At 40.2% G+C, this 23,021-nt stretch overlaps 1 protein-coding gene across 1 annotated transcript; it reads right to left on the bottom strand.

Moving 5' to 3' along the window:
- Positions 1–139: 139 nt before the first annotated feature.
- gng2 (guanine nucleotide binding protein (G protein), gamma 2) lies at positions 140–20,318 on the bottom strand. Its single transcript, XM_053336346.1, has 4 exons — positions 20,142–20,318; positions 9,196–9,272; positions 3,134–3,258; positions 140–1,270 (listed from the first exon to the last, which is right to left on the bottom strand). Exons 3-4 carry the CDS (start codon positions 3,218–3,220, stop codon positions 1,142–1,144), a joined length of 216 nt encoding a protein of 71 aa, XP_053192321.1. The 5' UTR covers positions 3,221–3,258; positions 9,196–9,272; positions 20,142–20,318; the 3' UTR covers positions 140–1,141.
- Between the last annotated feature and the right edge of the window lie 2,703 nt (positions 20,319–23,021).

Below are 23,021 nucleotides of genomic sequence, written 5' to 3'. Positions count from 1 at the left end.
TTGTGAGTCCTTGTCGAGTCCGTCTTGAATCATTATGGTTTTAATAATTTTCGGGGTCTGTTCCAGATGGACGCTGCCCCAATGTTTATCATACAATCTGCACATGAAAGGAAATAAAAAGAAGAACTGTCTTGTTTTTTTTGTCCACTTCATGCAAAATAGTTAATGATACAAACACAAACATTCAGATCTCACAGCACAGAACAGTTTACTTTGCTAAGTCATTTTTATACAAAGAGTAGAAAGAGGGTTCGTATCGGAAGGAGACAAACTGTATCACATTTTGCCAGATAGATGTTTGATACACAGAGACTGATTTTTCTTTTTTTTTTTCTTCTTCTTCATCATAAAGGTATTTTTGTAAAGAGAATCACAGGAATCGAATGTTTCAAACATCCCATTAAAAAAGCTTTCACTAACCTGTAAAAAAAAAAAAAAAAAGAAGTCAACAGCTATTTCAGTACTCGGACAGTTATAGAAAGATATTTAGGTTGGTAGGTAAAATTTAAAATGAAAATATAAAATCAACAACAACTTTGAAAAAGAAAAGAAAGAAAAAGAAACATTCTGATCAATCCGGTGGCGTCTAGTGGTAGGCGTGGTTTTTTTTGTTTGCTGTCGTACGAAGCTTGACTCGCCCCCCCAACAAAAAAACCCATCTAACAGAAACATCTGGAAGTCTGAAAAAGAACCACAAAATATTTTTTAATTCTCATTTTATCTTTTTTTTTTCCTTTTTTTTAACTATTTGTTTTGTACACATCACAACCCTGAAGACTCGTGTAGGTTGACTGGTTGTCCGTCACGACTCTGGGTTTATCATCACACTCCACATCATCACCATCATCATCATCATCATCATCCTTTTTGTGTGTTACCTAAAAGCACAGACCCCTTCAACATGCTGCACACCCCCTCAAAAAAAGCAATCACGACCCCTTTAAATGGTTACACGTTTAACTCTGTGGTTTTTTAATTTTTTGCACTCTTAAGGTGCCGTTCGAGAAAGGGGTGGAGGGGGGGGGGGCAATAATAATCGCCGTGCCCCTCCTACTAGAAGATTTCTACGTATTTTGAACGTCCGCGTTCAAAAGTCCCACACTGAGCAGACTGCTGAAGGGCCATGCTGCATTGGATTTTTTTACAGGATGGCACAGAAGAACTTCTTCTCCCTGAACGGGTTCTCTGACGCTGGCACCGGCGATAACAGAGGGTCTTCTTTGGCGTGAGCTTCGCAGTACGACATCAAGTCTGCTGCTGCTTTTGACACCTGAAATCACACAAACACACACACACACACACACAAATCAGTATGAGCCATAGCCATAGAAATGGACGTAACATCCGTGACGTCACCCATTGGTTTGTGGACTGTTGCTCGGAAGCCAATAGTTTCGAATCTGGGCAGCGCCATCTTTAAAATTTCAGGTGCATGCTGGGAAAAATTTACGGGAATAACTTATATGGGCATGAAGCAGGGCCATGGGCGGAGCCATGGGCGGAGCGGAGAGGTTGCGATAGGTTGCGAGGGCTGGATCTCGAGGACATTGGTCAATCAACCTGTCAATCAGGACGTAGCCACGCCCTAATGCATACCCTGCTTTATCGTCAAATATAAAATCAGAATCAAAATTTCACAAATGAACATCATACTACATTGAAGAAGGCTTTAAACTAGTGATTGAGACCATAAACACATTTTGAAAACTCAGGTTCAATACACTGAAGGTTAGAAATCAAGTGAGAAGTTGGTGAATTCTCCATTGACTTGTATAGAGACGGTCGCCCCCTGGTGGCCTTTTGATATAATGCAGTTAAGTTACTTCTGCGTTGGCCTCATTTCAGAGGACCAGAACTCCCCGCATGGTATGAGCTCAGTGTATTAATGTCAGTTTTCTATTTTATTAAAGGGGAAGTATCGTGCACATTTACAGACCTTGGATTTTATTAGATTATCTTTATTACATGATTTACATTTCAATAAACTACTTATTAATATTTTACTGGCTCTTTATACAGCGCCTCAGTTCAGCCTCTGTCTTGAAATAGCCAGTTTTAGCTCCTCTCTCTTTATGATTAAAAGATAAATAAGGAGTTTCTTGAATTGTAAATCATCCAAAGATATTCCAGCCCCAGAATATAAATATAGACGTGGAAATGTGCACGTTTCCCTTTGATGATGGCTCCATTTAACCCTTTTATGCATCAATTATGACAACCTCAGTTTTTGTTTTCATTTCTCTCTAGGCATGAAACATATTTGAATTTCTTTTTCTTTCTTTTTTTTCATCAAATGTACATTACTTTACTTTACATTATAATAACATACATCAACTGATTGAAGCGGTGGTGTACGGGATGAAACACAGGTGTCCACTGTGGTGGCTGAAGTGCAACAATAGCTTTTGAATAGCTGTACAATGTAGTGACCACTATGCATGAAAGGGTTAAGTGTACATCTATTTCTGTGAACATTTCTCATGAAAAACAAACAAGAAGCAGATAATCCCAATGTGAGAATAAAATCAATTAACAGTAAGTATCTCTGAACCTTTGAACCTGATATCCAAGTATTCAGCCTTCAGACTGGATGACTGTACGTTAATGATCTGCACACTCATGTGAGGATATTATTAGCATGATTATCCCGATAATGGAAATTCACCAGGATTAAATTATCTTGAGTGTTTTCATCCTGATATAAGATTTAATCTGATTTCCTCCCATCACTAATGGGGAGCCATGTCAGTGATTGAGGATGCACAAGAGCAGAGCCAGCAGTGGACACGCCTAAATATAATACAGTCGTTCATATATAATTAATTACACACTGAGATTAAAATATCTGCTGGGGAAATGTATAAACCTGTAAGAGCTTCAAAACTAGCTCTGTTTTCAGCCACATTACGACCCAGTAATGATACATTTATGAAAAAACAAAAAACACAAGGAGACAAAATGTCCACTGTGTGTTTTAAGTCAAGTTTAGTTGATTTTAATCCCAAACTGACGTCAAACTAAAGTCAGCAGCTTAATAACAGGGCGTGAAATTCATCTTAAAACTTCAGCAATGCTCCCAATGTTTATAAAATCAATATAATTTATAGTTTAAAAGGCTGAAAGTAAAATTCACCTTTATCCTGTCGATGTTGGCCTCCATCTTCAGCTGCTCCACCAGCTTCCTGGCTTGTGCGATGCTGGCCGTGTTATTGCTCGCCATGGACGCTGTCAGTCAGTCCGCTCACTCGTCTGCTTTGTCTGCGTGGAGAAGACCAAGATTCAAACATCGCAGTTCACCCGCCCAGGAGGACGAGCACTATGATATAGCAGGCATGCAAAGAGGAGGGCTAGTAACAGATACCCACTTTATTATCACACGTCTATGAACACACACACACACACACACACACACACACACACACACACACACAGGCATATTATTTATGGTGTCAGTTGCTAGGCAGCCCATGACAGTGAGGGGGAGGTGGAGAAGGTGGGAGAAGAGCGAGGGGGCACAGCTTTGTCCAGCACTATATTTAAAATAGATAAACAGATAAGTAACATTAATGCTTTCTCTCGTTCTGCACCAACAGTTTGGTTTTCCTTTCTTCTTTTAACGCCACGTAAATTATCGACACGTCTCCGTCAGGGTGTCACACAGGCCGCAGCGTTCGCCCTCTGCCTCCAGAGTGAAGGACGACACGTCAATACATTGATGTAGTTTGTCTTTGACACAATGACGTCTCACCTCTGAGGCTGCAGATGTTTCATAAAGCTTAAAGTTCATTGTTTAAATGAATGTCTGGTGAAAACGGCATTTCGAGAGTCGCTTCGGTATCGTATTTCTGAGGACGTAACGTTGGGACGATTTTAATTTGAATGTTGAAAAGTTGCAAAAAAGCTGGAGATTGATTTCTGTCATGATGTCTTTGGTTGAAACTGGTTCCTACGTCATATTTTGCTTTACAGGAAGAAAATTTAAAGTATATTTTTGGGGCTTTTGCCTTTAATCTACAGGTTAGTAGAAAGAGACAGGAAATGGGAGGCAATGACACGCAGGATAGGACCACTCAGCGCTGGATTTAAACCAGGGTAGCCTGCAGTGAGGTCTGTCGCCTCAACACATGAGCTAAAGACAGTCACAAAAAATCTAATAATTTAGACGTAGCGGAGGACTTCATGCAATTCAATGCTTCTACTCATTGCTTTGGTCTCACTTTAAGGATACTTGGACTTGTACTGGCATCTTAATCTTTTAAATGATACCCAGACTTATTACTTCTATTTTTTTATGGATACTGATACAGATCTTTAATGATACTTTTATTACTTTGTTTCAGTGTGAACAAAAACACCTTATTCTATTGATTGTACTTTTATGTTTTCTAACTGAACAAACATTATACTTTGCACATTATTTAGTTTCTGCTTCTTATTTTTATTATTAGAGGGCAGAATCTGGACATTTTTTAGTTTCCTGTCCTCAGCGGCTTGTCTTGTCTTTTTTTTAAACCCTCTTTGATTCAACAGAACAAGCTGCGGGCGATCTGAACCAGCGTCATCCTTGCTGTGTGATCAATCCTCCCTGCACCCCCCCCCCACCCCCCTCCGTCATCCGTCTGTACGCGCTGCGGTATGACGCAGTGTGGGGTTAAGACTGATCTCAGCGAGGTGCCGGAGCTGAGCGTGAATATTGATGCTCCACGGTGGCGCACCTGCTCACCAGGTCCTGCACTGTGCTGCTGGAATCTCCTCCGTCACTCTGGCCCTGAAATCCTGATCCGCTTCATCAATTAAACCCTCCTCAGCTCCTCTGATGAGTGATCTTAAACACATGCATCAGCTAAATCTGACAAAAAGTGATACAGTCCTTGTTTTCTTTCCTCCTTTCTCTTCATGTTTCCTTCTGTAGTTTTTTTGTTTGTTTCTTTCAACACAACAAAGGTCACCTGAGGTCAATAACAAGCTGTCGAAAGTGATTCATATTTGTGTTTCTGCTCTTTGAGAGTGTGAATAATAATCATTTTCATAAGCAATTAGCCATTTGACTTTTTATTGGTTAATTAACTGATAGTTTGATCTACAAAATGTCAGAAAATAATGAAAAATCACAAGTTTTTAGACCCCAAAGGTTTTCTCTACTTATCTATTTTGTCTAAAAATCCCAAAATATTAGATTTACATCACTATTAAGGACACAAAAGCAGCATTTTTGCTTGTTAAGTAACTTAAAATATTTAAAAAATCATAAAAAATTGATGATAAATAAGTTTATTGTTAATTAACTAATTGATTAAATGATTAATGCTTGCTTTAGCATCGTTGCACTAACACACATGAAGATTTAGCCTGACTTTGAATATATTTTATGGATATTATCTATTTTATTATCATTTAATTTACTGTATTTATGCCTCAAATATTTTTATCCCCCTCTAATCGATTTTATTTGACATTCTTTAATCTATCTTATCTAGTTTTTACTTTGTTCTGTTATTATTTTTTAATCGATTTCATTGCTTTTTTATTAAATGTTCATAACTTTCATTTCTTGTGTGCGTTAGTCTCACATAGTTTTACTCTTTACTGTTTGTTCTGTCTTATCATCGGCTCGTCAGTCATCTGTGAGGCTCTTTAAACTGCACAAACCTGCACGAGAAGAGCTTTAATAATAAAGTTTGATTGATTGACCTAATACTCGGAGCGCTGTGGGGAATATGAGCTAAAGTTTGAGAGTTAATAGAGTTGAATATTATCCCTCTGTCATTTTCACAGTCACAGGAAATTGTTTTAAAATCCAAGTTTAAGTTGAAGATTTACAGTATTTAACTATTTTCCACATTTTTTAAAGGACTGAAACATTTCCTCTGAACCGAGCTGGAAAATCTTGAACCTGCAAAAGCAAACGGTAATCTGAAGAGAATTTATGAGCTCAACCTGCAGCGGACTGCGCAGTATTAACAGCGTAATATAAACATTATGTTTTACAGTCGGTGCAGCCGAGGGACCCTGGTTGTTCTCACTCTGACGACTGATTCACCTTATAGGGTTCGGGTTTTAAAGTAGGGGGTGCATCAAAAAACAGTAACTATCTGTGTTGTTGGATTCTTCCTCCTTGTAGAAATAAGACTAGGTGACACAGTTTGATCATTTCATTATTTTCTGTTTCAAAAAAGCAGAAATACTGAAGAAAGAGATAAATGAAGAAATAAATAATATATAATGTACCAGTCAAAAGTTGGACAGACTTTCTCATTGATGTGAAAGTGTGTCCAAACTTTTGACTGGTACTGTATATTGATTTTATCCATCTCACAAACTGTCCTATCTACTGTATGTGGGGCGGAGAGGTTAACGTGCAGTGATGGCTGCAAAAGAAATATATATATTGATGCAAAATATTATCTTTTTTTAAAATCTTTTTTCTATCTTTTTTGGGGGGTCTTTTTTTTTTATTTACTTCATTTATTTCCCCTCCTATTTGTTGTTTTTGTAGGTGTAATTACAAGTTTAATAATGCAGATTATACTAAAAACTCAATAAAAAGAAAAGATGAGGAAAAACAGAGAAACAAATAAATGCAATAAATGTCTATTTGATGTTGTATTTGAAATTATTGTTGATATTTGTAAATTATATGTTATATATTTGCATTGATGCATATTTGCTAACCATCTGCCAGTGTTAATAATTTATCTGTACTGCTTTGGGAATACATGTTTCTTATCTGGCATGCCATTAAAGCCTATTTGAATATGATATTTGATATTTGAGGGGTAATAAGAACTTTTTGGATTAATTCCTCCCAACAGACTTGTGGTTTCAGTGTATTGAAACGTTTGTGAGGCTAAAATTCGACAATCTGGTGTCACAAACGGAGCATTTTGTGTTATATTTCAGGTTTAAAACTGAATCATATATTTATTAGAGACTTTAAGAAATAACTAAGCTCAACTCTCACTTTTGTGCCTAATCAAAATTTTAAAACAAACAATTAGGGCAGAGTTTTACTACAAGGGCACGAATGATAACTCCAAGTGAAAATGAGTCTTTGTCTTGTTTCGTATTGAGGCTATAATATTGTTTCAACTCTTCGGGGAGACACCAGAAACGGGCCAGTGTATCACCAGACTATTGATAGGGATAGATGTCAAGGCTTTAAGGTTTCTGGGGTGTCTTCAGAAAAAGTAGGTCCTCGTTCTTTACCAGAAAAATACCCAGATGCTGTAGTACAATAGCCTGGTTTGTGTGAAACAGACAAAGAGAGAGGATGATTGTATAAAGATCATCTGGAAGACGACGGAAAGAAACACCCAATTCAGATTTGATTATCTCTCTCTTGTTAATGGAGTTTACTGTTCCAGCTAAACTCCAACGCCTGTCATCAAGAGATACTTTATTCCTGCATTAAGTGATTTTTTGGCCACTTGGGGGCAGCGGGAAAAAATTATGAGCACAACGCTGACATATTATTATCTTTTAAGTTGATATGTTGAACTGTTGAACTCATTTCCACTTCCAGTGGTTACAGAGCAACATTATCATTCATTTGGAGTCATGTTTCTGTCCTTCTGCTGAATTTAAGTTGAATATTTCTCTTCTTTTAGTTATTTTAACTCTCTAATAACTCCTGAGGGAAATATCTTTAGCTCTTTAGCATGCCGCAGGGTGTAAACTACAGGGGAGTCTTAATAAAACATGAGCTCCCCTGAAAACATGATTTGTGGAAACATTTTTTGGCAGGGGGTCTCTAAAATATTAATAAGCAATTTTTTACCATGCATTTTCTATTTTGCTGCATCTTCATCATCGTGGATCATGCATAACATTACAGTATTACTGATATATGATTCATGAAGCATGATGATTCATTACTAATTCACTCCAAACTGCCATTACTCATTTCTCTGGTTTGTAGTCATAGCACAGCGTACAGGTATGTCAGATAACTCAAAAAGAAAACAAGGATGCTTATTCGGGAATTTACCCAAAATTTCCATCCTGATAAAAAAAAAAAGTGAGCAACCCTGAAACTCATGGCATAGTTCACACCTTGGCCTGCTATAGCCGAAAATGAGGCTATGAGAGCGCTAAGAGTGAACAAGAACAGTCAAGTTGCAGCCAGACAGCGAAACAATGAGCTGAAACTCACTATAAAGCTCAATAAAGCTGAGAGAACATTACTGACATTACACGCCGTCATTTTATATGTTGCTATTAAGAAAAAGATCTAGGCGCTCTAAATGCTTTGTTTAGCATGTTAGCGTGCTAATTAACGACTTGGCCATTGCAATCATCGTCATATCAGGAGAATTAGATACACGAACAGCACCGGTCTTTGAAGTAAATTTGACATTAGTGGCCAAACCGTGTAATTACGACGTCATGTGACACACACACTGGTCAAAAAAAGACTTTCCACTATAGATTTGCAACATCTGTAAATCAGCCGATAGCGTTACAACCCCCATGAAATGACTCGTTTCACAGTCAGACTTTCCATAGTCCCAATTAAAAAGCAAATAACTTCTTTTGTGGATCTGAGACACCTAAAATCACTTCTGTGTTTCAGTTCACTGATATTTGCAAAACAAAGAGTGAACTGTGTGTAAAAAAAACAAAAGAGGCGTTATAAGATATTTAGCAGAGCTGTCACTGTGTGTAAAAAGTCATTTTCCTGCTTATTGTCTGTCATGTGGAGCGTGTGAAAATGCCACCGTGACATTTTCGTATCGGGTGTGAAGATGGTGGCATGTAACGGGCGCCCACGTGTGCATCGACTCCAGGAAGAAAAACTGGTACCTTAAAAACTAACGGGAACAATAAATAATTCAGGTTGTTGTGCATCTTTGATTTCTATTTTAGGATGAACTTTTACTACTGAGACTGTATTTTGCTCATTTATAAATCATTATTAAGCCTCTTGTCCTTCATTGCTATCTGTCAGCTGCCCAAAATACCATCCTGAGATGTCACACATGGTGTCAACACGCAGATAACGGTGACATCCCAACAGGCGTTGTCAAATAATGCATTCAGATGGACGCTGGCATTAACTGTGTCAAGCTGTCCACAACCTTGTAATAAATAAAGAAACAAACATTTTTTGCACCAGTTTCCGAGCCTCGCTGTGCACTCACGCTGTAATATTATGAAACTGAATTTGTTACTATGCCTCCTCTGGTCTTCACTTGCCTTGTCTGCTTACTCCTCCGCACTCTGCCCCGCTGTCTGCCTGCAGTTCAGTCAGCAGTTTGTGTCCGCTCTGCTCTCTGAAAAATAGAGAGGGAAAGAGATACATAGAGAGAGAGAGAGAGGGTGAGGGAGAGGGAGAGAGAGAGAGGATGAGAGAGAGAGAGGATGAGAGAGAGAGAGAGAGAGAGAGAGAGAGAGAGAGAGAGGGTGAGAGAGAGAGAAAGAGAGAGAGAGGGTGAGAGAGAGAGAGAGAGAGAGGGTGAGAGAGAGAGAGAGAGAGAGAGAGAGAGAGAGGGGGAAACAGATACACGGAGAGAGAGATAGAGAGAGGGTGAGAGAGAGAGAGAGAGAGAGAGAGAGAGAGAGAGAGAGAGAGAGAGAGAGAGAGAGAGAGAGAGAGAGAGAGAGAGAGAGAGAGAGAGAGAGAGAGAGAGAGAGAGGGAAACAGATACACGGAGAGAGAGATAGAGAGAGGGTGAGAGAGAGAGAGAGAGAGAGAGAGAGCAAGGGTGAGAATCACAGGCTTGGATCAGAAAGACGCTCTGCTTGCATTCATTCCTGCATTCCTGATAAATTACACTCAGGCTTGTGTAGCTGTGCTCTGTGTGTCCGAGTGTCACAGATCGCTCTTACAAACTTCACTCGGCTCGAACTTGAACTAAAGTAAGACTGAGGGGACAAATTTAACCTAAATTTTTTTAAAGGAAATAGTTAAACATTTTGGGGAATATGCAGATCTTGCTGAGAGTTGGATTAGAAGATTGATTTCCACTTTCATGTCTGTTTAATGTGATGAAATAATCGTTTATTTAAGACTGGCACACATATAAATACATATTTGTTTTATTAGTACAGTATCTATCTATCTATCTGAAAAACTTTGAAAGGGGTTTAAGGTTTAAAAATTACATAAAATTAAATTGAACACATAAAAACACAAAATAAACACTTGAAGGACTTTTTGCTGATGAATAAATAAGAACATTTCAGGACTATCTCCTGACTGGGAGCTGTGGCTTCAGGACAAGAAATAGTCATACATATAGTATGCAATAGTCCACACATCACCGTTGGTTACACCACGATTTGTCATTTACACTTTGGTTCTTTGTGTTAGTCTAGTTTGTGTGAGCTTTAGATATGTTTGTAGGTGGATTTTGGTTTCTTTGGACAGAGCCAGGCTAGCTGTTTCCCTCCGTTTTCAGTCATTATGCTAAGCTAAGCTAACTAGCTGCTGGCTGTAGATTCATATGGAGCATACAGACATGAGAGCGGTGTCAATCTTCTCCCCTGACTCTCAGAAAGAAAGCTCATTAGTGTATTTCACAACGTGTCAAACTTTTCCTTTAAGTTGATCTTCAGTTGGCTCTGACCCATTCACCTCTCCTCCTCTTCCTCCTCTATCTGCCCCTCGTTCTCCGCCTCTCTGCTCCAACAGATTCATTCTTAATGCATCTGTGACTCTGCAGCTTCGTTCTTCTGCTGCTTCTGATAAATGGGCCAATTACCCTGCATGAACAGATCTGCAGAGGAAGGGAATTCCACCCATCGTAAATCATGGCAGCACACAACGTTCAAGCGTTCTTACAGTGAGGCATCCATTAACGAAAACCTCGCCAACAGCGGCCAAAACTCTGAGCCGGACAAACCGAGCGACGCTGAAAATGCTTAGAGTTCAAAACAAACAAAGTGAAAGAGTGGGCCATCTCACTGTAGTGCGTCGTCACCACTCCTGATTCACTGGAACCATTAATCTGCACTGCTGTGGAAGATGTGTAATATTATTATTATAGTTATTGTTAGTGCAGCAATTCAACTATGAACTGGAGAGCTTCAGTGTCTGTAGCAGGATTGTCCTTTTGGGTTTTCAAGAGACAATAATGGATAACAAGCTTTTAAAATACAACACATTGTCTTCTGACATCTTACAAAAAGTAGTATGTAGTCGGTGTCATATTTCAGACGCTATGAGTTGTTAACAGCTCCACCAAATAGTGATTTTTCCCTCTAAACTTCACACATGGTTTCATTTCAATAAATGTTCAAATGATCAAATATTTCACCACAAATCAAAGATTAGAGAAAAAATCTAAAAACTGAAAACACATTTGTGCAGCAGAACTTTTGTTTTTTCTTCTTTCCTCTCCCATTAATCATCTCAGGACCCCTCACATTTATCTGCTGACCCTTTGGAGGGGCCCCATCCCTAGGTTGGGAACCACTGGACTAAACTATCTAACTGTATATAAAGTAGTGTAAACAAGCTCCACAGTAACATGCTCTACTCTAACTCTAACACTGCTTCACTATTCATAATCTCATGATGTCATATATAATAACATATCAGAGGGACCAAACCACTACTTTTACTGTAATACTTTAACTACATCACTCATAGTACTTCTGTACTTTTACTTCATGCAGGACTTTTACTTGTAATGGAGTATTTTCACACTTCTGAGAGATAGTAAGCTACCAAATAACTGTAACTTATTGGTCAAATATGTAAATACACATTTCATAAAATGAATGGAATAGTTTCCTTGTATCAGTTTCCCTTAGTAAGTATCTCTCATATTTCTGCACCAGTTCTTAACCTAAACAAACTGTATTTACACTCAGCAAATATACAAAACTCGCTACGTCACAGTTATCACCATTATTGACTTTACCTTCCCAGATGACAAATAGTTAGTGTCACATGACCCGTAACTTGTGACCGTGTCACAACAAGTTTCTATTTGCTCAGAGCACGAGACATCCGGCTCGTCACTCATCAGACTCACATTCGTATATGAGAGTTTCCCATGAAAACTACACAGCTGACTGTAGTCGTGTGCTGCTCGTTTAGAGATAGATTTTCTGATCAAATCTGTGGTTTTGCACATTTTGGATCATTTATCATTTAACATTTGCACTTTGTTTTAGAATTTTGTTCGTAATTTGATCATTTTAAGCCTAAAATAATACAAAATTGCTGTTATCAACTTCTGATGTGATGATTTAATGCTTTTCTTTACTATACATGATATTAAAAAGAGTATCTTTGGGTTTTGGACTGTTGATCCAAAAAAGACATTTTAAAACCATCACTTTTGACTCTTCAAATGTCGATTCTCAAAGACCAAACAAGTAATTCAGAAAATAACTGGAAAATAATCATTAGTTGCCTAGTTTCCATTACTTCTGCTCCAAGGTAACGCTTTAAAAATGTGTGATTTTTACAAACTTTATTGGCAGCGGTGAGTCCAGTCTGAGTCCTGACTGCACTCTCACATCTCTCCTTGTGTGCTTAATGTGTTTTCCCTTCACTGTTAGATCAGTTAACTGTACGCAGCTTCTGCAAAAAAAGGGCAAGAAGACCGACTGTTCTTAAAAAATAAAAACATGGCTGCTGAATTTGGTTTTCCTGTGAACTGTTTGTGTCATCATATTTATGTTGCAGAGCAGCAGTAAGATCAGGGGATGAGAGACAGAGAGAGTTAAAACAGAGAGTGCCAGCATTTTTTTAAATTTCTATTTTAATACTTTGGCAATATAGTTCTCTACTTTTATGCCAGTAAAGCATCTTGAACTCAACTCTGCTCAGGAGGGGAAAAAAAAAAGGACAGAACGACGCATTATGGGACGTGACCGGTGATCCAATTCTCTCCCGTGTTTCCAGCCTTCTGCTTCCCGTTCCTCCCCGTGTGGCAGACAGGTGCTCAGTGATGGGACTCAAACACCCCCAGCACGCTCCGTCCTGCTGCTAACACTGCCGAATCAATCTGACCCCCTCTGCCATCCTTCCCCTGCCATTTGGAGCTGTTTTGAACCCTTTCCTCCAGGGTTTTCGGGGGGTCTGTGTTCGTGACGAGGCCCTCCACAGATGTGATTATAGCTGCTGCTCGACTCTGGGTGTTACTGACTTAAAGGGTGATTAAGCGCCGCGGGAAACATCCTGGTGAGGAAAATATAATTCCTGGCCTGTCGAGAGTGACGATCTCTCACGTACTCCCACACATGCTGACTCTCCGCTCGGTTCTCCCTCCCCCTTTATCCTACTTTCTCTTTCTGTAGTGCACACCTTATTATCCTGTCTTTTTTTTTTTTTAACACAATCCAAAGAGAGAAATTAAGGCAACCAGGCAGGGAGTATTCGTGTCCTCTGTGATGCCCAGGGTGTGAAATCAGAGCGTGGTAATTAAAAATCTGTCCCTGGCTCAGCCATCTGGACCCTGGAGAGCCAATGATTAACCTGGGAGGGTCTGCAGGGACGGCAAGGAGGCAGGTTGCGACCCCTGCCCCCAGATAAGTGCAGAAAAGTTTTGAGGTGAGTATAAACCTCCATAAGCCTGAATATAAGAGTGTTTGCTACACCTGTTGTGCTTTCCATTCTTGTGCATATATTCTTCATTATTTTTGAGTCCGTGATTTCAGAACAAGGCTCCTTATTTCTACCCTATCGCAGCAGCTACCTAATTAGGCTAATGTTAGCTCCATGAGTTGGTAGAAAACTGACTTTGTAACGTTCCAGCTGACTCGTCTTAAGTCGAGGATCCTGTAAAAGGACTCTTAGATAAATGATTGTTGGCTTCATACATGATATCATGCTAGCTGCATGTCCAACAGAAAGTCTCACTAAATAAAGAACCTGCATTGTTCCTGTTTTACAGTGTTGAGCTAGTTAGCGCTATATATATGAGAAGATGTGAGATTACACTCATATTTCATAGTTCCTTTTAAATACAACACAATGGATGAGGCTTATTTTACATAACCTTTGATGAATAGTTTGCTAATGATATGCTCAAAGTTACTCCTGTAGGTGTTATGCTAGTTAGCCAGATATGCTAACGATTAGATTTACATTTGAGCAGATAAACACACAGTTTAGTCTATTCCTTTCACCTTTGCTTATTTGGTTTTGGAAAGGCCCTGTGCACATTGCTTCAATGAGAGCTTGAGAGACTTGTCTTGCCAAGTAAAGGTTGCAAAACATGACTGGTAGGGCTGGTATCGTTTAAAAATTTAAGATACCAGTATCAGTCTAAGTACCCTTAAAGTGATACTAATACAGGCTTGAGTACTTCAGTGATACCCATTAAACATTTTGTGCACTTGCTTTTATCCAGCGTAACAGGTGTAGCCTTACTTTAGGTGGCATCTTGGTTGCTGAACTGCTCAAAGCTCAAATTCACCAAATTTACCACCACAGACGGGTTGTAGCTGCTGTGGCAGTGGACCAATCACATGTCGCATTAAATCGAAAAAAGCTTATATTGATTGGTTGTGAGCAAGTCCGTACAAACAGTCATATTTTCTAGGTCTGGGTGCAGAAACAATCATTTGCAGGTATCGTTTGACGAGACACGTTTTGATGTTACTTGGTATCGATTTATTTCGGTCGATACCTTAAAGATATCAAGTAGCGATGCTCAGCCCTAATGACTGGACACTAGTCGGCAGACGAGCATTCGAGCCATTTGTGTTTTAAAAATCAGTAATTGGAGGTTTTAAACTAAGAGCCTTGACTGTATCTCAGCTCTAATAAACATCTGATCTGCAGGAGTAGACAATACAAGAAGTAAGTGAAAAAATACAGTATGTTTTCTTGTACTTCTGGTGAATTGACCTTTTAAATGAGGCTGATACATGTCATGCTTAAGAATGGAGAGTATGCAGCTCTGTTTATCATACAAAAAACCTCCTGACTCCAGTTCTGTTAAAAGCTGACACGCTCATTTATTGTGCTGAGTGAGTCATTTCTTTTCTGTGTTTGACTGTAAAACAGAAAACTAATCCAAAAACCCCACTGCGGATTTTCAGAAATGCACGAGCATCAATCTGAAGACAAAGCCTGTTTTTCATTACGTCTTTAATGTCAAAAACGGCGGCGGTGGCGCAGCGAGTATGAATGCAATCGAGCTCGTACACATGCAGAAAGTTTGGTCGTCTAACAGTGACTGAGCGAGTGACTGTATCATCCCCAGTGTGTCATCGGACAATGAGGCACACTCTGCGATGTCACTGTGAAACAGAGGCAGTAAAGGGCACGGCCAGGCCAAGATTTACAGAGTTGTAAACGGATAGGAGAGGATACACAGATCGAGAAACTACATAAATAAATAAAAGCTGTAAATAAAGTTTATCAGGAAGATAAAAAGAGGCCGAGATGTGACGGTACTATCTTCTTCTAGAGTGGCTTTTACAGCTACCGCAGCAAAGAGAAGTAACATAAAACTGACCTCCGGAGTTATTAATGAACACGATCAAGAGGATATTGACTATCGAATGTAATATAGCACGGATCCCTGCCCTTGAATAGGAGACAGGACACCGCCTCTCCTCCGCACACAAACACAGAGAGGGAGAGAGAGAGAGAGAGCGAGGGAGAGAGAGAGAGAGAGGGAGAGGGAGAGAGAGAGAGAGAGAGAGAGAGAGAGAGAGCAGAGCTGTCAGGCCATGATCGTCTGGGGAGATGACGCTGAGATGGGCAGCTGTGTCTCCTGCTCCATCACTATGTCTGTAAAACACTACAGTCAGACTCAGACCTGGACCTGGACCTGGCCCTCGACCTTACCAGCCCTCTGGACTCACATCACAACAGCCACCAGCACTGTGTTACACATCACACATGAACATTAGAACATTTTTTAAAGTTTGGTCCTGAGTTATACAACACTAAAATAAACAATTCAAGTGAGAAAAAAACGTACAAAACTTCAATCAGATTCCTGAAAAACCTCGCTGGAATATTGAAACCAGTTTTTTCCCCTTATAACCTGGTTTCTGACCTCTCGATCAACGCTGACATCTCTGATTTGTTGAATGGTTTTAACAGGTCAGGTCAGGTGTTGCGTCCAATCTGAACTAAGTAGCCAGAATTAAGAATGAATCAATGATTATCTTCCTACATAGCGAGATAGTTAACAAGCTACATTCATGGAGGAAGTTGATGAAGCTGCCGTTGGGAGTCGAAATACAGAAATATTCAAAGACTCTTATAACAGTATACGAGGTTAATCGATTAACTTCTCCAAGCAAATGCTACCACGGCTTCCACGCTGACTATTGACTAATGACGTCTGAAGGTAGGATACATCACTTGTTACTGAACGATGAGGGTTAAAACAAAGCAAGGAAACCAGCCAAGCCTTTAAAGAAATGATTTAACATCCGAATGAATGACAATGAAAATGAAATCTAATATCTTTGTAATTTTGGTTGTGTGCCCCCCCCCCTCCCCCATTTTTACAATAACACAGTATTACAAATTTAGGGCACCTATTTATATATGACATTTGATAGGAAGCACCTGATTCTTGATATATCAGCTTCCATTAAATCATTCTTTAACCCGACTCTCTTTCTCTCTCCTTCATTTTGCTGCTCTCGGTCAGACCACCACCACCTGTGATCATTCGATTACCCCGGACATCTGTGCCACCCCTAGCATGCCCTGCCCATCCTGCCATCTTAGAGGTTGCTGTCTAAGTATTTGTGTGTGTATGTGTATGCATAGATATATATGTGTGTGTGTGTTGGGGGTTAATCTAGGCCCCAGATGGGGGGAGGGTAGGAGGCAGTGGCCCAGGAAATGATGCATCCCCTGGGAGTCAAGGAAGCAGCAGGGAGGAGGCTTATTGCCCCAGGGAGCGCAAATGTGGTCTATTATGTTTATTAAATCAAACGATTAAGGCCTGGCGCGTTTGTTCTTTGTTAGATTAAAGCAGTGACCAAGTGGTTTTCTTTTCCTGAAACATTTAAAGACTTGCGTTTAAAACCTTTGATATGTGTGTTATGTAACAGCGCTGTAATAAGTGGGGTAGAAACAATGCATGACACTGATGTCACAGGAACCACTACAGAGCAGTAGATACATTCCTTTAAATGTGTGTTTTTGGCCGACCGTGGTGGAAAATTAACACCAGCAACCCGCCAAATAATGCTGGTGAATTTTTGGTTGTGAGTGAAAAGGTTGTTTTAAATTCCCTTAGCCAGTTTGGCAGGAAACCAGCCATCATGTGGAGGTTATTTTCCACTCTGGAAATCATATTTGAAAGACAGCGGTGTGGTTGCCAAGTTGAAAAGGTTAACTTCCTGCCCTGTGTGTCACATAAATGATAGTTTCAACAGGTTTTGTGTATGTTAAACTCTCTTCTCTTTCTCTGTGTTTTAACTTGTAGGAATCAGTAGGGTTTCTTACATTTGCCTTGAGTGAGGAGGCATAAACATACTTTTCCTCTGGAACCAATCAGCATGCCAAGAATAACAGGGCCAGACTCCTGGGCTGTTAACAATATTACAAACATCCGGGCTTGTTTAGATTCTGCTGAGAGAGTGACTGTGCTGCTTGGACCATTTCAAACCCTGACTACTTTCAACTTTTTTCGAGAAGTAATGAAAGTGTATCTGGGGAGAATCCTGCTTATCGTAGATTTCATCTAAGCTGTCAGAAACTAGCGTGTAGCTGATTCTTCCAGAGCTGTAGACTTGAGACTTGGACTTAAATCAGACATTAGTCATAAAAGTGTTGACATGACCTGACTTGGTTAGAAAAGACCTGCCATTTAACTCAGATGTTCCCCAAAGGAGCTTAAAACTGTTCTTGGACTTGATTCCTACTAATGACACAGAAAAATTAGGACTTGGATCTTGACTTTATACCTTTGAGATTACACTCCTTAAGACTTGATTTAAGGGCTTAAGACTTGACTTAAGACCTGGTTGGACAAGACTTGAGACTTGAGCAACAATGTTCAAATCTTTGACATGACTTGTAAACAAAAACATTTAAGTGGTACGTTTTCTTGACTTGGTTGGACAAGACCTGGGACTTAATTTACTTAAAGCTTAAGACTGGTCTGCTAGACTCGTGTCACAATGGACTTAACAGCTGTAAGACTTGAGACTTAAAGGCAGAAACTTAAAAGCAAAATTGACTAAAAAGACTTAAAACAGCTTTGACAGATGTGAGAGTTGGACTGAGACTTGATTCCCTAAAGACTTGACTTGAGACTTGGCTGGGAAAGAGTTGGGACTTGATTTGTACAAAAAAACTAGACATGAGACTCAAGTCAGACCTAAGTCTTAAGACTTGACTCCCTAAAGACTTGACTTGAGACTCAAAATTTATGTTTAACCCTGAAATACTTGCAGCCTTACTTGGGACTTCATTTTACTTGCCCCATAGGACTTGAGACTTAAGTCAGACTTAAGTCACATCACATAAACAAGGACCTGGAACTTAACTTGGATTTGACAGCTGTGAGACTCTACTCCCTGAAAACAGAAATTATAACGTTGTTTTCAAATTAAAATCTTCAAAAGCATTAACTGACTTTTGATCTGACTCGGTACGTCACACAAGACTTGGTCGGACAAGATTTGGGACTTGACTTTCCCCCAGAAGCCCTACAAGCAGATACGGATGCTTCTTTTCTCTGAAAAACAAGCGTATGGTTGAATGAGCTTAAGACCCAAAATCAACACTGTTAGAGGTAAACAAGTGCAGCGAGTACAAAGGTCGAAGCCTTTAGGGCAACAACATCCATCCGTATGCTGTCGTCCCTCTGAAGCCTTTTGCATCTCTGAGAAACACGGCCGTTTTTGGGGTTTGTTTTTTAAAGTTAATCAAACAGGTTCACACAGAGATGACTTCAGCCAGAAAGATGCTTTGAGGAAGCCCAGCCCTAGCTTCGGAGAATTCATCATGTTTTGGCCTGACATGAGGGAATTTTTTTGGTGGACGGTTATGAAGGGAGTGGAGATGTCAAAGTGGTCAATAAGGCGTGGATAGCTACTTACTCTTCTATCAATCCTCTTCCTCACTCCCTTCCTCCCCTCATCTTTAACACACAACACTTTCCATTGTGCTCTGAATGTGTCTTGTTTATCTTTGAATACTTTGTGAACTGCTCTTTTAGTCTCAACATCGATGTGTGTGGTGTGCGGAAAAGGTCCGTGGCCTTGAGGCGGCTCGGTCTCTGAGATACGCTGCGCGCCACCTGGACCGGAGCTCTTGTGTAATTCTGCATTTGTAACAGGCCGTGATATGTAACACACCAAACACAAACACACACACACGATTGTATGATTTAATGCGAGTTGTGCGTGACGATGCCTTCATGAGACGAGATAAAAAGTGGGAAAAACAGCACTGTTCATCTGTGTGTTTTTCTGCGTACGCATGCTTCTCTCAGAGACCGTATCTGTCTATAAGCAACATAAAAACACCCAACCCCCCCCCCCCCTCCACCTTCACCTCCTCCTCTCCCGGCCATCTGCTTGATACAACCACTACATGGAGCTTGTGTGTGGTCGACTGCTTTCTCCTCGCGGTGTAGAGGGTGAGAGGTTTGAGAATGGCCGGAAAACCTCACAGGAGGCTTGTGGGATTCCTCTCTGGTTTTCTGCTGCCTCTCTCTTTTGCATCCCCTCTGTCTGCCACACCCCCCCCCCCCCCCCCCCCCTTATTTTTTTTTTCTTCATCTGTCTCTTTTTCATCCCCTCTGCTCGTGCAAATATCCCCCCCGAAACAGATGCCCTTAATTCCTCTGGCTCCACATTATAAGATCTACCCAATCCTTGGGGGAACAAGAAGAAGGTGGCAGAGGAGAAAAAGAGAAGGGAGGAAAGGGAGTCCATTCTCCCCTTTTACACACATGTATGAAAGGAGGTAAGCGATGGAGGGGAGAATAAACCAGCGACTCACCTCAAAGCAAAGGAGAAAAGAGATTTTAGAGGGAGGAGGGGATTCCATGATGTAAACCAGCCAGAGGCATAAAAAAAAAAACGACAGCGTGGATATATTTTAAAAAAACAAAAAAAAACACCCCTCCTCCTCTGGTACACACCCTATTTCGTATGCGATTAACCCAGATGCAACCAAAGAAAAACCCAAAACAAATCCCTCAAACCTATAAAACAAACATACCTGCTTCATAAAAATGTAAAAACCCTACCTTTTTTAAATGTGTTTGTGCTCCCTTCTTGTGACGGCAAACACATCCAGTCCTGTGGAGTAGTCTCCACGCGCTCTACACCTCTCCTGATCTCTCTCTGTCACACACAAAAACACACACACACACACACAGTCAGTCAGTCAGTCAGCGAAGCAGGCGAGTACATCCACACACACTCCTCTCTCTGTATGCCTCTCTCCCTCTCTCTCTCTCTCTGTGCTCCAGCTGAGATCCTCCCTGCCTCCCTCCTCGCTGCTTGCTCTGAGTCTCCACCCTTCAGCCAAATGCTCAGGCTGCAAGAAACTACACTCCTCCTGCTCCTTCCCCTCGCCTCTCTCTCTCTTTTTTTTCTCCTGTCTTTCTCTTTTCTGCTGCTATCAGGGCACACTCCATCTCCCAGAGGTCCACAGGAAAAGCCTCAACTGTCTCTCTAAACACCTACAGTAAACAAATGCATACCAGGACATCTGAAAGTCGAGCTAGTGTAGCCGGATCGCCTCTCTTGATAAATATTCCCGCTCATTTTCTTCCTTTCTATAACTCACATTTTGAGTCAAGCTATTTTGAGTTCAGGTTTATGTGAGGGGGAAAAAAAAAAGTCAACATCCTTCATTGCACAAAACGAGATGTGTCCCACGCTTTTAAATGTTGAAGCTTTTTAACCACTTGTATGTTAGAGTAAAACATCAAAGATTAGAACAAGCAAACAAGCTAAAAAAAAAAAAGAGTAATAGTGCCTCAGCGACTTATGTGGACTTTACTGTGCACATGTTGCTCTTTCACATCTGGGTGTTTATGTGCAGAGGATTTTCTACATGTACAGGATACACTCAATTAGGATGAGATCAACAAGATGAAGTGTGCGATCGTATGCATGCAGCTTGTGTGTGTGAGTGTGTGTGTGTGAAGACGGGTGTTAAATTCACAGGAGGAGATTTTGGTACCATATGTTTGTACGTGTGTATTTATAGGCAGGATATCAGAAGAAGTACTTAATGGTTTTCAGTAAAATCTTTGTATTATTCATATAATTAATTTATTCATAAGGATGTGAACCTGTGTCGTCTTGAAGAATGAACCTGAAGAGTTAAGTTGTGCTAGCGAGTTGGTTTTATGGTTTTATATCTATAATGATTCCCTGAGACTTTACCTATAGCACCACGATGATGAGGTCAATATTTGTCATTTTCGAGTGAAATATCTAAAAAACTATTGGATGGATTGTCAGGAAATTTGGTACACACAATCATGCCCCCCTCAGGATGAATTATAGTCATACTTTTATGATCTCTAGTGCAACCAGCAGGTCAAAGCTTTGTTCCAAAAAACTTACATTCCCATTAGCCTCAGCTGTACTTTGTGTTCAGTTCACACGATCTTTACCGACACTGGTACATTAAATATTAGCAGGAGGCTACCTTTAATTTACCAAAAACAGATTTTGCAATAGCTACCAAATTTAGATGACAGGAACACATACAAACTCTGAGTAACCCTGCAAATTTTGATGGCATTTCACTAATAGATGGCAGAACAGCAACATATTTTATGTGAATAGTCATGAGTCTGACTCACTTGAATTGTGCCAATATATTCCTGGACAGGATTTTGTTATTCCCCCGAAAATGCAGCCAACAAATAGTACGGTTGTCTGTCATAATCTGTACTTTTTTAAATATTTTTTTTAACTTACTAGAATAACACATTATGAGGATTGTCTGCTATTTGAGATCCTCCTAGTCTGTAAAGTCTGTCCTGTATATTCCTGCCACGTGTTTAAATGCATCTACATATCTATGCATGCGTGTTTTATACTGTACGTGCACGCTGTAATCTACATCTGCCTTCATGCATGTGTGTGCTTCGCCTGCAGGTAACTTCGGCTGACGTTACTCATCGGTCCGCAGTCTGAATGTCACGTTTTCTATGAATCACATTTTCCTCAGCTCCATTCATGCAGATGTTATTCTCCATGAACTTACAGTAACAGTTCACATGTAGGCAGAGAGAGAGAGAGAGAGAGTGAGAGAGAGAGAGAGAGAAAGAAGAGGAGAAAGATAGAGAATTAGTGAGTCATGGTTCCTGTGGAGGCAAACACAGGAAGACTCTGTCACCAGGAAACCACAGTGATCTGTGATAGCCCTTCCTGGGTCCCTGAGGCCAGTAGTCCCCCCCCCCCATCCTCCCTCCCCCCCAGCTCTGTCAGATGAGCTCAAGTATCCACTGGCGTCATCCATCATGTTCAAAATATGTTCCTATGAATGGATTATGAACTGGACGTTATTCAACACGATTAATCATATTAAAGTGACTATTGATTGATTTGTTACAACTGAATTTTCATAGTTGGCTGTTTTTTGTGCAGAAGCTGGATGTTTAAACCCTTTCACCAACATTTTACACCTTCTATCTATTATTTTTAGCAAACTACTGTGACTGTTATATCCATTAGTCTGACTATTCTAACTGTTTAGCTAACCATATCAACATTTATCCATTATGTTTAGCAAACAATGTGACCGTGACCCTAACCTTAACCATATCAACCATTTATCCATTACTTTCACCCAAAAAAAACATAACACACTCTCAATTGCAACACATGGTGCTGACGTGTTACAAGTGACTCAGGTTGATGGGAAGCTTACTGGTTATTTTAAATATATTATTGTTAAACTGGAAACTCCAGTACTGCCGGTTGGGAAACGTTGCCCTCGGCTACAGTATGTTACGGCCTTGTTGAGCATTAGCACTGACAGTGAGACCTCTCCCTCCCTCCATCCCTCCCTCTATCCATCACTGGAGAGGAGATAAATCCAGAGATTTGTTTATTTGTAATCTGATTACTATGTTTTATTATCGGCTCTGGGGATCATCTCT

The sequence above is a fragment of the Scomber japonicus genome, chromosome 16 (genome assembly GCF_027409825.1).
Source record: "Scomber japonicus isolate fScoJap1 chromosome 16, fScoJap1.pri, whole genome shotgun sequence".
NCBI lineage: Eukaryota > Metazoa > Chordata > Actinopteri > Scombriformes > Scombridae > Scomber > Scomber japonicus.
Note: the sequence above shows the minus strand (reverse complement) of the source record. Positions and strands in the feature narration are given on the sequence as shown.

Coding starts and splice junctions, on each gene's coding strand:
- gng2 (XM_053336346.1), bottom strand. CDS start 3,220: ATGGCGAGCAATAACACGGCCAGCATCGCACAAGCCAGGAAGCTGGTG. Junction 1,271..3,133: donor CCAACATCGACAGGATAAAG/GTGAATTTTACT, acceptor GTGTGATTTCAG/GTGTCAAAAGCAGCAGCAGA.